This window comes from Balearica regulorum, chromosome 21, assembly GCF_011004875.1.
Source record: "Balearica regulorum gibbericeps isolate bBalReg1 chromosome 21, bBalReg1.pri, whole genome shotgun sequence".
In the NCBI taxonomy this organism is placed as follows: domain Eukaryota; kingdom Metazoa; phylum Chordata; class Aves; order Gruiformes; family Gruidae; genus Balearica; species Balearica regulorum.
In genome coordinates, this window is record NC_046204.1 from 5124852 (window position 1) to 5140072 (window position 15221).

Sequence of the window (15221 nt, forward strand, 5' to 3'; positions counted from 1 at the left end):
TTATAGGCACTGACAGTGGACCAAGTTTGTTGGAAGATAGTGTGTTCCTCATTTCCAAAATAGAAATTTGAGGTTGTGTTTCAGTTTTAATAAATAAATATGCTGAACAGCTTGAGTCCTCGTTCTGCTACAGGTTTGCAGTAGACATTGGCCTTGTGCCACAGGTGTGAAATGGATGACACAGAGTGTTTGTTCTCTATTAATAGCATGGGCATATGTACTGAAATAGGTTACAAGTATTCTGGTGATTAGCTTAAAATAATGTTGAAAGAGCTAATGTGAGGGAGGGCTAAATTGTTACATCTAAGCATTTTGGTTTTATTACAGTAATATAAAGTAACAGTTTAACAGGTGAAATGAGCTGAAAATCTGACAACAGCTTTGTGCTAAAAGTTTTTGTTTTAATCTTGATATTTGTTTTTCTGAAACCTCAAATACGTACAAATTAAATGTTATCCTAAAAAAACCCCTACCTTAATAATACTCCTATTGATTTAATAGTGCTCCTGTTATCTACTACATTTTTTAAAACAAAATCATTTCCCTCCAATTTCACTGGGAGGCCTTCCCATAAAGGTACAAAATTGTCTGTTCAGGGAGACCTTGTTGAATCTGTTCTCTTTCTTGTCATGTACACGGAAGGTACAGCACAATCATGTTCCAAGTAGTATAGGTTGTTGACATTAAATTCTTATGTGTTGGCAAAATTCCCTGTCTGCGAGTCCCTAGTGTGAAACTTTGATACTTTAACTGTGTGTTGACTGAATGTTTCAGAGTAGGTACTTTCAAAATTGCCTGTATTTTTCACAATCTGTTTATTTTTCATACAGTGACTTGTAGATATCTGTTCCAGAAACCTCTTTCTACACTTATTACTCTCTGTACCTGTGCTTTTTAATCTCCAAATACATATCCATGGCTTGCCCACTATTCATTTCTTCTTCCTTTATTATCTTAATTTTAGCGCTCTCATTTCAGTTACTTGTAGACAAGCATTCTTGAAGCAGTAGACTGCTGATATTATTTTCTAAAATTATTACTTCCAATTTCAGTTATTACAAGCTTTTTCTAATTTTATAGTATAGAATAGTAATATTGGTTAAACGTAGAACAATTGTTGAGATACTTAAATCTCAATTCTACATCACTGTCATTCAACCTTATTTATATAGTATCTTCCCAGTGAGCCTCTATGTGGTTGATTTAATAGGTTCTTTTTCTTCCCCGCCCTCATTCTAAAGCCAATTTAATGACACACATAGTAGTTACTTGTTACTGCTCAGTAAAGACTAATTTCTGACTCTGGTTTAATCTCTTTCCAGCTATGTGAAGAACTGTTTGAGAAAATCAATGACAACAGCAATGAAGAAATGTCATACTCTGTAGAGGTGAGTTTGAGAGATCAAAGAATATCTGTGTGCTGGACAGCAAACTGAGCGCAGATGCTGTGTTATTGGTGTTGCGTTAAGATGCTGGTTTTTTTTTTTTTTTTTTAAGCTTTTTGTCTTTTCTCTGTTTCACGTTTGAGACAACTGTAAATAAAACCTTTCTGGGACTCTTTTTTTCCCCACCAGAAAATTAGTATACCTTTACTTGTGCAACAATTCTGAAAGAAATGATGGGCTGAAAAACCTAAAGATGTATTTACAGATTTGATTTTTTTGTTTTGTTTTGGACTGCTGGATGGAAGACTACATGTTTCTTGTCAATTATTATAGTCATAATTTATTCCTTGTTTCTCTACAAGGCTAGTCTAGAGTAGGTTAGTCACACAGTCTTACCTGATATCTGTTAGTAAGGTTGGTTTACAGAAAAAATGGTTTAAGTTGTGTATATATAGGAACTTTGTCAGTACTTATTTTTTCTTAATTATCCTTACTTGAGTTGGTTTGTGTTTAGAAAATGGTTGTCATATGCTATCATACTACACCATTTCTTTTTCTGTCTTGTCTCCCTGCCCTGCTACAAAATAAAAAGAAAAGCAGAAACTATTTTCTTTCTTCTACTGTTTTTCCCCCAATCAGTTTTAATGGCTTGACATGCAAATATATTGCAGGCTTCAAAAGAAAGGAAGACCAGAAAGCCAGTAGAAGTCAAATGTGATTATTATTAATAAACCTGAACTCCAGTCATTACTGCTTCTAAATTACAGAACTGGAAAATAACTAGTTCTGTGGCTTTGAATCTGTCCATTTGAACACTTCATTTAATCGTATTTTATTAACATTTGATGACTTAATGTTTGCATGCCATAGGAGTATCATGTTTAGGATTTGTGAATGAGAAGATTCCCACATTTTCATGATGTTTTTTCTATTTGGTACTAGTTTATTGTTCTGATTATGTCTCCAAGCATAGATTTGTGTTTGTATGTGTGTGTGAGAGAAATAGTCTCTCTTTTAATGGAAATTCAAAAGAATGAATGTCTGACAAATAAGCAGAGAAGGGAGACAGCTAGACAGGAACAGTGATGGAAATGTATAAATAGTGTATTGTGATCTGGTTTGGATATTGGATTAATTTTTCTGAATTGGACTTACACAAAAAGAGATCTTCAATGTGTAGATTTCTAAAACTGCTGCTTACATCTGTAATCTTTCCACAGAATGAAAGTGAATAACTTACTGTCTCTCTTAATTTTTAATATCTTGAATGCTGCAGCTGCTAAGTACCTGTTGGACTGGAATAAGCCTAGTGCCAGAAGAAACATAAAACTCAAAGAATGCATTTAAAAATAACCTTAGCTTTATAATTTATTTCAAAGGGTGTGGATTTAAGGTTACTGTAGTTTGAATAGTTGTACTGATGACTCAGGAATACAGCAGGACATGGGTACAGCTTAGAATCAAAAGTTGCTTCTGCATACAAAGAAATTAATTTTTTTCCCTTCTTAAGTTTGCTTTGGAGGCTCATAAGAGAGAGTCCTTGTAAGCAGACTCCTTTTACCGTCTGTCTTGTTTGCCTCTTTAGAAAGATAGTTTTGCTGTTAAAATGATTTTGAACTCAAGTGTATAATTTTTAATTATACACCAATGTTTTTCGAAATGGTTGAGGTATCTATACATGGATGCAAGGCCTGCAGCTTATGTTGGAGATCTGATGCATGAGACTAGCGACTCTTCTTCCTTTCTGCTGTTGTCTCATTGTTACGTGAACTGAGACACCCACCTACAGCTTTCCTGGGGGAGTTTCTGAAATGCTGCAGAGCTGATTGCAGAGGAAGCCTTAAGAAACACTAAGGTGCCCGTGCAAATTCCTCTTTTCAGGTGAGTTACATGGAGATTTACTGTGAGAGAGTCAGAGACCTGTTGAACCCGAAGAACAAAGGGAATTTGCGGGTGCGAGAACATCCTCTGCTTGGACCATATGTGGAAGATCTGTCCAAGTTAGCAGTCACGTCTTATACAGACATTGCAGACCTCATGGATGCTGGGAACAAAGCCAGGTTAGTCATGGTAGTGCGTTACATATTTTTATCTCTGTTGTGGGAATATCTGATATATAGCAGCAAATTTAAAATGTGTTCTGTGATGCATTGGCACTTTAAAAAACCTCATGTCACATGAGTATTGTTGAAATATGCACTGATCAATGCTATTAAAAGGCTGAAATTGATTTGTGTGGGGAAATAGTGCTGCAGATTGCTGTATAGATATTTAAAGCTTGTAATGGCTTGAGATGAAGTTTGTAAATAATTATACTGGCTTCTAGTTCTGCCTTCGTTATGTACTGTATCACTATATTGGTGTAATTAAACATGTGAACACAGTCTCCTCTCTCATTCAAGTGGTCAGGACTAAAGCCAGCATTCTAGCTTTAGGTTCTGGTTCATTAATAGTTGTTTTCATGTCAGCTGTAGGCTCCATTTAACAATGTGTGGGAAAGACAGATATTAATGCCACTCACCTTTTCTTGGGTGTTTTGAATGTAAGGTAGATTATTGAGCACACAGATTGAGGAAGCTCTGTTTAAACTGATGAAGATGATAGTAATTCAGGAGTGAAATATCAAAGGGTTTTTTAATGGGATTCTGCGTGGCTTGGTCTTGGTTACAGGGCAGAGCATCAATTGTACAGGCCTTTGGTCCTATTACTCTGCAGCTGCATTCAGCCCTTCAGGTAGTTGTACTTGCAGCATAGAGGCTACTGTTTCCTAAACATGTCTATGTCTCTTCATATTTTAGGACTGTGGCAGCTACCAACATGAATGAAACCAGCAGTCGCTCTCATGCTGTGTTTACAATTGTCTTTACTCAGAAGAAACACGACACAGAAACTGATCTTTCCACAGAGAAGGTATGTTACAGATAACTGGCTTTCTAACTGTTTTTCACAAATCTTCCTTGCAGGGACTTATTCTTACTGGCAGTATAATAAGAAAATGGGAATGAATTGTTTTTTTCTGGTGGTTTGTTTAAGGGTGAACTTGCTGTGTGCATTGACAAATCCTTTTATTTCTTAGGGGATTTTGTTTGATTGCAATTCTAAAAACTACTAAATAGCGAATATGTACAGGAGGAGACTATATAGATGTGGGAAAAATATAGCCTTAAGGACTAGGTTCTATGGGGAGGGATATAAAAAATAGAAGAAGATAATCTTTCCCAGTCTTGTTCCCAGAACTTTCTGTGGTTTTGCTTGTCAGTGCAAAATATTTGCTTCGTTAGTTCTTTTCTTTGGGCACAGGAATTGGGATGAGTGAGACTTAGGGACTTTCAGGAATTTGCATGTTAAAAGGAGGTACAGTGTTTAGCATGGAACACTTCTGGCTTTTATTACTCTGAAGTAGAGGCTCTGCATGCAAAAGAAGCTGAAATACAGGTAACATTTACACTTCTAAACTGACTATTGTGGACAGATCTGAAAAAAATTATGCATTGAAGGCATGCGTGCACACACCCCCCCTCCAATGACAAGACCAATTATCATTAACTTACATGCAGTCTGTAGCTTTAGTTAGCCCAAAGCTTTATTGTTGGTGTCACTAGAGTCAGGATGAAGCATTAAGTTTCTCCTCCTTTGAGGTTCTTGTGTTGTCTGTAGCGCTAACACTTAATTTCTTTTGACTTCTGCTCTGTTCATGTGAGACCTCATTCTCTCTTTTTAGGTAATTTACAGTGGAGTGATACTTAGAGCATAATCCTAGAGACTTCTTATCCATAAGATAACAGCATCAAGCTAATTGCTTGTGAAAACTTTGTTTGATTGTAGTTTTAAGCATACTCTGGTGATTTTTTAGACAGTAGAGTTCTCATGCCATAGAATTCTTTGAAGTTTTATTCTTACTCTGTTTCACCAAGAACTAATTCTTGTTCATGTGCTTTCTCTCTTCAGGTCAGCAAGATTAGCCTTGTGGATCTAGCTGGGAGTGAGCGAGCTGATTCAACTGGTGCCAAAGGAACCCGATTAAAGGTATTGGGCCATTGATATATGGGGAAAGGAAGGCAAGTAGGTGCAGAAGCATCACGTGGAGTCTTTGCTTGACAAATAGTACAGAAAGGAAAAGATTGCTATTATAAGTATGGAAAAAATAGTTGCAAAACTGAAGATTTTTTTTTCCCTCTCTGATCATGGATGTGACATTTGGCTCATTGTCATCTCACAAGCCTACAGAAGTTCATGGCTGAACAATTTTTATAGCTATATAATACCGGATTCTGTTTTCTCAGGAAGGAGCAAATATAAACAAGTCTCTCACAACTCTGGGCAAAGTTATTTCAGCATTGGCCGAAGTGGTAAGTACAGCATTTACTTACCTTCTACAGCATAGCTAGTAAAACCAAGACAGTAAAAACCAGGGAGTGCGGCAGAGTCATTCACTGTTCTTGGCCTAGCATTCTTGGCCAAACTAGCTGTGTGTATTTTGATAGGTGAATAGTGTTGATAGTACGCTGTGAATGTCATGCAGGCTGGTAGAAACTTTATTTGTCGATAGACTGAAGCATTGGTTTATTTTTCTGTGAAGAAGCCTTGCAAAAGAAGCCTGCATTTGTATAGAAGACATGTTCGTGTATCAAGCTTTCAGTTCTGCAGAGCAGTGATTTTATTTTTATTTGAAAGAATAATTTTAGAAAACTAACTGCAACTTGTTGTTAAAAATTTTAGAAATACCAGTGTAATAATTTGATTATCACTGGCTTTTTTTGCAATGGCAAGACTTAATGATGTGTAGAGTTGAGTGAGCATATGTTGATCCAAACATAATGTTGTAGGTTTAGAAAAGTACTTTGTCTTTGATACTCAACTACTATTTAAAAAAAAAAGGTAAATTGTTGCTGTTCCTTTTAAAAAGTGAATTCTCAACAGCTTGGACAGGTTGAATATATTTAACTGCTTTTTAGATTTTTTAAAATTTTTTTTTAATGAAAACTATTCTCATTCATTGGGCTTCTCAAGAAAAGAAAACACTATCCAAGGTAACATGAAAATTTTATATAAAGCTCTGTTAAGAAGCTCATTTTGTACCTTCTTCCTTGTTCTTTAATGCTTTCAACTTAGGATAACTGCACCAACAAGGTATGATGGTCTGGGTAGTAGTGGATGTTATCTTTTTTTTGCTTGACCGTAAAATTTTATTCTCTTCATTTTGGAATCAAAGAGCAGGGATCTTTTATGTCAGGTCTTTAAGAAATTCCTGTGACTATAGTCATGAAGGCTGCGAATTATCGGTACTAAAATTTAAAAATGTTCTAAGATTGGGGATAAATTAATGAAAACTACACATTTAAGTACGTGTTCAGGAATGTTCCTTTATTACGTCCCTGCTCCTGATTTGGTGACTTACCTTGGGAATATTTACTTTTAGTAGGGATAACTTTGCCTTTGCTTTCATGCTTCTACTCTCTATGCTTTTTTCTTTACCCCATACGATGGATTATAGGCAATAGTCAATTCTAGTTTTCAGCTTTAGCATCTGCTGCTTACCTGCCCTTAGTAATTTTACTTGTCCGTTGTGAGGTTACTCACCTTTGGCAAGGGACAATAGAACTATTGCAAGACTAACACTCACATTTTAAGCACCTCTTGAGTGTCAAGAGGAGTTTCGCATAAATTACAGTCAGGCCTTTTATTGTAAAGCCATATACCATATTAAATGTGTGGAATTAACCTTTTGACATCTCTTGAAGCAAGATGTTTGCCTGTTATTTGTGTAAGTAAATGGATGAGCAAAGATTCACATTCTGTTACGTTATAGAGCTTTGGAAGTTAATCATTGTTTCTTTTAGACCAAATTAAGAAGCTAGGTGAAGCCTTTACAGTGAAATTTGGAGGGAAGTCTGCCAAAGGTGCTGAGAAGGCACTCTTCTCTTGTGTGGAAGTTCTGCGTTTGTCACTGCTGATTTTGGGGCAAAGTACTTAGATACTTCGGCACCCGTCTTGTGGCCTAGTGCTTTGGTTTGAGTAGTCTCTTTAAAATTTCTGTCTTTTTTTTTGACCCAAATAAAAACACACACAATGCCCCCTTAAAACTACCTCCTTTCTACTCATGCTTCTAATTTCAGCATCCAAGTACTTTCATTTTTTCTGTCCGCAAGTTTCCTAATAACTGCTTACAGAAACACAGGACAATTGTCTAGTTGTCCTTGCATGTGTGCACCTGTATATCTGTACCTGTGGAATCTCCTGTAATGGACTTTTCTGATTGCTCTTTAAAAGAGCTGTAACTTCTAGGAAAGAAAAATTGAATCCTCACCTGAATGAGTAAGGATTATCGCTTGAATTCTCTTGAAATAGTATTAGAACACAGAATTTAAATGTCAGAAAGATACTCTTCATGCACAGAAAAACCTTTCTGAAGGTAGTGCTTCAAGGGAATTCTTTGGACTGCTTATCATCATGTTTAGATGTCTGAATATGTTGCATGTTATCTAATATCAAACTCAATAATCACTTGTACAACTGAGGATGAGCCACTCCTCTTTTAGATAGCATATGTGTATACTGTCATGGTTCTTTTAATACCTATACTATGATTTTTATGTCTTAAACATGAATTTTCCATTCAATGTCCATTTTTCAATAATGTGCTCTTTCTTTGTAGAGTAAAAAAAAAAAGAAGACAGACTTTATACCATACAGGGATTCTGTACTAACATGGCTTCTTCGAGAAAATCTAGGTATGGCTGATTTGCCTGTGCCAATATGGAAGGAAATTCTCACTAAAATTTCTGACTGCTTTTAACTCACTTTGCTTAAATTTGTATCAAATATAAGGTTAAATATTGTTAGTAGTCAAATCTGAGTCATGTATTTCCACCCTTTGTTAAAGTTCCATCTCTCTTTCCTATGACTTTTGTATGTTCCTTAGTAATGTAGAATGTAATTCTATAATTTACTGAAAATACTGATATTTAGTAGGTAGGTAGTGCCTAGATTGTGCACTGTAGTTTAATCTAAAATTTTGCCTGTTCATTATAGGTGGTAATTCCAGAACTGCGATGGTTGCTGCTTTGAGTCCAGCAGACATAAACTATGATGAAACTTTGAGCACTTTGAGGTACTTTCTTTTCATCTGAAGTGGATATAGGTAGCTCTTAACTTAATGGCCACATTCTATCCTTTAAACCTTTGGGTTATTATACTTTGAGAAAATCTGTGGGGAAGACGACTCTATACTGGCAAGAGCTCAATTACCCTGAAAGAGGAAAACCAATCTATTGTATGTGAATAGGACTTGTCTTTTTTGCAGCAGTACCCTGTATTAAGTAAAAATTCAAAAGCATGATTGAATATAATCTAGGATTCTCTTCTCACATACAGTTGCAAGCTAAATGTATCCTATATTGCTGCATTCCCATATTGCAGATAAACACTTATATGTTCATTATAAGATTTTTTTTTTTTTAATCTGGTTCCAGATATGCTGATCGTGCAAAACAGATTAAATGTAATGCTGTTATCAATGAAGATCCCAATGCCAAGCTGGTGCGTGAGCTGAAGGAGGAGGTGACAAGGCTTAAGGATCTCCTGCGTGCCCAAGGGCTGGGAGATATTATTGACAGTAAGTGGATTAAACAGACCTTACCGTCTTGAGGTTGGCCTCCCTTACGGAGGAGGGAGAGGAAGGGGTTTAAAACATGAAAGTTAAATGGAGGTGCTGATACTAAATTTTGAACGTGATTTTAGAAATGGTAGCCTTTTTTGTCTTTAAACAACCCATCCTAGGATTGTCTGTAGAGTTGACAGACAACCATCAAACTCTCATGGAAAATCATGGAGATTGAGTTTCCATTTCCTAAATGATTTTTTTCTAATAGAACTTACACATTCAGGAGTTGACCTGGTGAGTTAAGGAGGGCGTTTTGTCTGGCTGCCAATAAGAGGGGTATAGTTGAGATATAGAAACTTCATTTCATTCTGAGAAATAAAGCATCTTTTCCTCCTCCTTAAAGGGTTAAAGTTGTTAGTTGATACCTGGCTTCAATGCCATCCTTGCTCAGAAACAAAAATGGTGGCAAATTCCTGTTAGACAATATCCTGAGTGGCAAACCATTTGTCGTCTCAAAATAACTAGCTTTGAAACAGCTGCTTGTGAATAAATAATGAATTCTTTTGGGGCAGATTTTAAGTTAAGTTGGCAGAGCAGTATTGTACTGATTTGTTTTGCCAGCAACCTCTTAAAGTACCAGAACAAACTTGTGCCTGAATTCTTTCCTTGTCTTCATTCCAAACAAGGCAAATAAAAGAACGTAGCAGCTAAAATTTTAGTTTATAATGTGAACAGTGATTTAATTTCTAGAGAAAGAAATGCCCATAAAAACATAGAATGTATTCCAGTGGACTAAAAGATTCTTTGACATAAAAACCCAAGCAAATGTTGCACCAGTTTCTGATTTGTCAGAGCTTATTTGCCTGTGAAGCAGAAATCCTGACTTAGTCACAGACTGCTTAGAAATGTGTAACATGTATTTACCTTTTGTTTGCTTGTTTTCAAGAGAATGGGGACAGAAGACAATGAAATGCAGGTGTTTTCATGCTTGGTACAGTCTGTGTGTTTTGGTTCTGAATCAAAACTGAAAAAAAAAATATTACTGAAAATTGTGTTTTGTTTCTTTAAACATGAAGTAGTATTCTTTTCCCTTCCTGTGTTGCTGGTGTACCTTCAATTTTGATCCTTCTTGTATTTTCCCTCCTGCTTCCTTTCAGTTGATCCAATGGGAGATGAATACTCTGGAAGTGGAGGCAAATGTGTGTATTGTGTGGTTCTGTTTTTAACCTGCTTTCTCTGGGTCAGCTTTTAACTGAGCTTTGCATGCCAGCATTTATCACAGGGAAATCCCAGACAGAACACTCACTGTGGAATGTAATGTAATTTCATGGAAACTAGCTTAAACAGCATTTCTTAGATTGAGTCGACAGTCAGAAAAAAGTGCAAAGTTTAAAATGGAACATATGTTCTTTGCTTGCTTTCTGGCAGAATATAGAAGGGAGAGTGGTAATTCTTTCGTCTGTTTTCACGGCAGCAATAGTTTAGATTCAAACTAGAAAATCTTTTTCTCAAATCTTTCTCAAGTTACTCTTTCCTAAGTTACTCAGTTGAAACAGCTTCTGCTCATCTAGCTTCCTGGCCTTTTAACATCTCTTTTCCAACTAGAAGTATTTGTTTTAAATGTGCTAATTGATTAACTCAAGATGAAATGTTACCTGTTCCTCCTGGAGACTCAGATTTATTTATTTTATATAGTCTCTTTTAAAAAAAAAAAAAAAGTTGAACATCTTATACTACTGAAAGTCTCATATTTGAGCTCAAATACTTGGTTGCAGATGGTTAACGTAATAGGGTTGAAACCAGTCAGCAAACAGCATTTTATTTCTGTTCTACTGTTTCCTCATATGAAAGGGAAATATATGTAGTCCATTGCAAAAGAAATGTATTCTATGTAAATTGTGGGTTGGTAGCCTTTTTAAACTCTTTCAGTCAGTCTTCTTCACCCTCACTCAAACAATATCAACTGGAAGAGATCTGTCTGAAATTTCCTAAAATTAAAGCTACTGGTGGTGTAAAGACTCATCCTGGCCTTGTCTTACATTCTGATGCTGCTTCCAGCGTGTGCATATGTCATCCGTGTGAAAGCTGCAGCCTCCAGGAGAAGTGTGCATGATGTTGAGGGTTTTGGTTCTCTGTGGTCACGGCAACTGTGAAAGCTATTGCAAGTGCCACTTGCTTTGTCTTCAGGAGTGCATGTGTCTATTGGCATTTCCAGATGTCATCCTCCCTGCTCATGCCTGCTTTCCTCATCCCGATGGCATTCCCTTTCCTTAACCTGCTTTTCTTCTGTTAAACTTCCACCCCTGCTTCCTGTATTTGCAGATGGTGGTTTTCAAACTGACTTGATCAGTTTCATGAGGCTGAAACAGCAGGTTGAATGTGGAGTAGGGCATAATGCTGACAATAGCAGAATTGTTCAGGATAGGAGTAGAGGAGATGTAGGAGGACATGGAAATTTATGCAGTGTCTGGGTGAGCATCTCATTTTTGTGAGTGTGAAGCCCTTGTTTATAACTTACAGGGTCTGATTTGACCTGTTTCTTTCCTAAAGATTTTTTTTTTATAAAGGATTTGGTTTTGAAATAGAATTTAAAACAATCAAAATTATTAAAACTGAGCTATTAATTGTCTGATATTTCTATGTTAGAAGATTATTTTTTGTGTGTGTGTGATTATTCTCAGGATATGGTTTTCAGATATACCTGAGAAGCTAAGTTAGATTAATACTAGATTAAAAAAATTGCCTTTTAGATATTAATTCTTAAGTCATTCATGCACTTTTTTCTTGTTTTGTGTCTTTCAACGAGGCATCTTTCAGGCCTCCAGGTTTTTAGGCTGCACAAGCTGCCTTATTAAATTTTGGGGTTTTTTTTAAGGCCTTCCTCATCTACGCTAAGACCAAAAAACTTTAAAGCACCTTCTGAAGTATGAAAGCCTTATCAGATATTTCACTGATCAGGTATCTTAGATTTCCATTTTTCAGATAAGGAGGGTCAAGAAGAAACATAACGATGTTATTGTGAACTTGTATTCTCTTCTCCTTGTCACGGATTGACAGGTGATTAACATACTTGCTCTCCTGTGAGAATTTAAGGAGGGGTTGTTCTTTGTCCTTGTTGAGCAGCAGGGAACTGGTGTGATAAAGATTTATTTAATTATCATTTTTGATTAAAGATGTCTGGAAGAGAATGTTTTACTGAGTTTAAGGGGTTGGTGTCTATTCAGGATTCTGCCCAAAGTGTTGCTAATCTCATCAGAAACTGAATCCGCTCCTGGTGCGCTCCATGGTGCTCAGTTTAGTGTTCAGTTAGGAATAGGATGGTTTATTTTTTGGCACATGTATAATTTATTTTTTCAAGCTTTTTTGATCAAAATGGTTTATGATGCGGTCCTTACCAATAATCCTCAGGGTCTAAACTGAGTTATCTTTATGTCATGGATACTAATATCAAAAGATTTGTTTCAGAACTGCCATCTAAAAATTGCAAAACTTGTCTTGTTGCTGCTTAAATGCTTTCCTCTTACACTGGTATTTCCTTCCTTTCCTTTTTCCTGTTCCTTCCCTCTTCCTATTTTCCTTTTTCCCCATCTTTCTGCCTTCCCTCTGTCTGTGTGTCTCTCTCCCAGATTTGAAAGATTTTCAGAACAATAAACATAGATACTTGCTAGCCTCCGAGAATCAACGTCCTGGCAATTTTTCCACAGCCTCCATGGGGTCCCTCACTGCATCTCCATCCTCCTGCTCTCTCAGTAGTCAGGTGGGCTTAACATCTGTGTCCAGTATACAGGAAAGAATCATGTCAACACCCGGAGGTGAAGAGGCAATTGAACGTTTGAAGGTAGGTATTGCTGTAGAATAAAGAGGCTATTATTTTTGTCTTTTCCAAGGCTAAATGGCAGTGAACCCGGGAGAACTTTCCTTCATAAATATATTCAGTATGCTACTGTTTCTGTAGGAAGCTGTCTCAAACCCACTTGCACATTAAAAAGGGCACTTAACTGCAGTGGGCTGGAAACTGGGTTCATGCACAGCCTTTCCTGTTAGGATTATTTAGGTTTAATTGTAGCCTGGAGCCAGAACTAAATTATAAATTAAAATCTTGATTCTTGTTTACAGGTTTTCTGATACAGTGTTAATTATGGAAAATTTGGTCATAAGTATAGACTTCAGGAGGCCTGGTCAGCACTAGTGTGGACAAAGTCTGACTAGCAAATGCAGTCAGCTTTCAGAAAACCAAATTACCCCAAAGTTGAAAAAAGGAGGAAGAATAATCCTGCCACTGTTGTATTTGCCCAGCCCCCACAGATTAAAATGTGAAGCACACAGAATAGCATACTTTATCCAGACAATAGCGGCCTTGTCCCAATTCTGCATAGAATTGAACCGCATCAAAAGTGCATTACACTGAAGTATTTCTTAATTTTTATGAAAGCCCCCCCAATCTCCATGGGTGGATGAGTGGGGAGAGCTGGCTGTGTTGAATCTACGCTTCATTCTCATGTCTTGTCCATGAGACACTGCCACAGGGATTGGAATGGGCTGGAACACACACTGCATATCCCTTTCCTATTAGAATTCCGCTGTTGCCATGGAAATAATGGTGTGGTCTCAGCAGTTCCTTGGCATCCAGTTACTGAATGATGTCTGTAAATCGGATTTATTAAAAAAAAGAAAAAAATTTGGTGGTTCAAATTAAAGTCTGATTGTGGTTAGATATGAAGTCCCCTTTTCTTCTCAGCTTGCCTTCAAGGCTATTTACCCTTTTAAAAATTAAGGAAGACAACTTAGAATTTTAAAGTACTGAGAGTACTTTTTATAACCAAAATTAATTTGAGGTCTAGAACTGAGCACAAACTTTAATTGCTTTGTGTATTATGTAAAGAACTTTGAGAAGAATTGTAAAACAGCTTCTGGGATTTTCACACAGGAATCTGAGAAGATAATTGCGGAGCTGAATGAAACATGGGAAGAGAAGCTGAGGAAAACTGAGGCCATTAGGATGGAAAGGTTAGGAAGTGCTGTAGATGTGGATGGTCTCTAGAAAATGGGGAAAAACCAGAATGTTACTCTCTTCAAAAGCAGTGGAACAGCAGAATACTGCTTAGTGATAATTCTGCTGACTTTTGTGTTTTATATATAACAGTAGGGGCAATGCTGACAGACAGCCGTATCCTTTCCTATTTTTCCTACAGTTAAAGTGTTTAGCATTGTAATTAATTTAATTAAATTAAATGTTAATTTAAAAAAATTACAAAACCTCAAAAAACAACAACAAAAACACTTTGGATAGCTGTTTAAAATAAATGCCACCATTAATTCTGGAAATTCCTTCGGAAGAATTTGTGAGACTACAAGAATACTTTGGGGAAAATATCACGTTGTTTGCCATGTTCTTATTCTTCTGTGTTGGTGTCACTGTTGTGCTTTGTCAAAGCCAAGAGCTGTGTTGCGTGAACAGTTTGACTCCATACAGTCCTTTTTATGTCTTAAGTCCTTTATGTCTTAAGAAGGAGCGAGTACTTCCTATATTAAATCAGGAAGAGCCAGTTAAGTCTTTGTAAATTAATGGTGGTAGCTCCTTCTACATAAATTAAATATTTAAGTTTAGAACAGACTAACCTGCCTTAAAGAAGCAATGAATGTAATGTCCTAAAATGTATTTATCTTGTGCTACATCATAGCGCTAAAATGCTGTTAAATCTCTGTAAAATTTTTGCTGCTGTTGTTCTGCAGGTCTATAAACTCCAGGACTAAAGTTCAGAAACTTGCCCTATTATATTATGAGGTGGCAAAAGTCCTGGCTGTATGGTCAGTGGATAGGCTGGTTGAAAGTCTAATGTATTTCATTTACATGACTTTAGTTAGACCTTATTTTGTGTAAGAAGCCTAAAATATGGTAAATATCTCGCTTTTCTCTTTCAGGGAGGCATTGTTGGCAGAAATGGGAGTTGCCATTCGGGAAGATGGAGGAACACTGGGAGTCTTCTCACCTAAAAAGGTAGAGAAAATTAGTAACTACTGCATCATGTCTCCAAAAGACTGATCAACCTGAGAGGAGAGGGTGATGAGGGAGCCTGCCACTCACACAAGGGCTGGTATTCCTGTAAGATACAAGAGAACCTCACTGAGGTCTGGACCCATAGTAATAAGTTCCTTTTAGAGTATCTCTGTTTGGAAATAGCTTTACTGTTAGAATTTATCAAAGCACTGTACATCTAAGGATTATTTTGCCC

General features: G+C 36.7%; 1 protein-coding gene across 8 annotated transcripts in view; it reads left to right on the forward strand.

Moving 5' to 3' along the window:
• KIF1B (kinesin family member 1B) overlaps positions 1-15221 on the forward strand; it is a 94693-nt gene that overhangs the window by 24241 nt on the left and 55231 nt on the right. For 3 of the 8 annotated variants that reach the window (XM_075773499.1, XM_075773503.1, XM_075773500.1), the window contains exons 5-16: positions 1323-1388; positions 3267-3445; positions 4184-4295; positions 5334-5411; positions 5669-5734; positions 8041-8116; positions 8418-8496; positions 8858-9000; positions 10146-10187; positions 12615-12826; positions 13916-13995; positions 14911-14986. In XM_075773499.1, coding sequence (XP_075629614.1) covers positions 1323-1388; positions 3267-3445; positions 4184-4295; positions 5334-5411; positions 5669-5734; positions 8041-8116; positions 8418-8496; positions 8858-9000; positions 10146-10187; positions 12615-12826; positions 13916-13995; positions 14911-14986 — 1209 coding nt within the window. The remainder of the gene's footprint in view (positions 1-1322; positions 1389-3266; positions 3446-4183; positions 4296-5333; positions 5412-5668; positions 5735-8040; positions 8117-8417; positions 8497-8857; positions 9001-10145; positions 10188-12614; positions 12827-13915; positions 13996-14910; positions 14987-15221) is intronic. The other 5 variants (XM_075773505.1, XM_075773502.1, XM_075773506.1 and 2 more) reach the window with 2 other exon arrangements.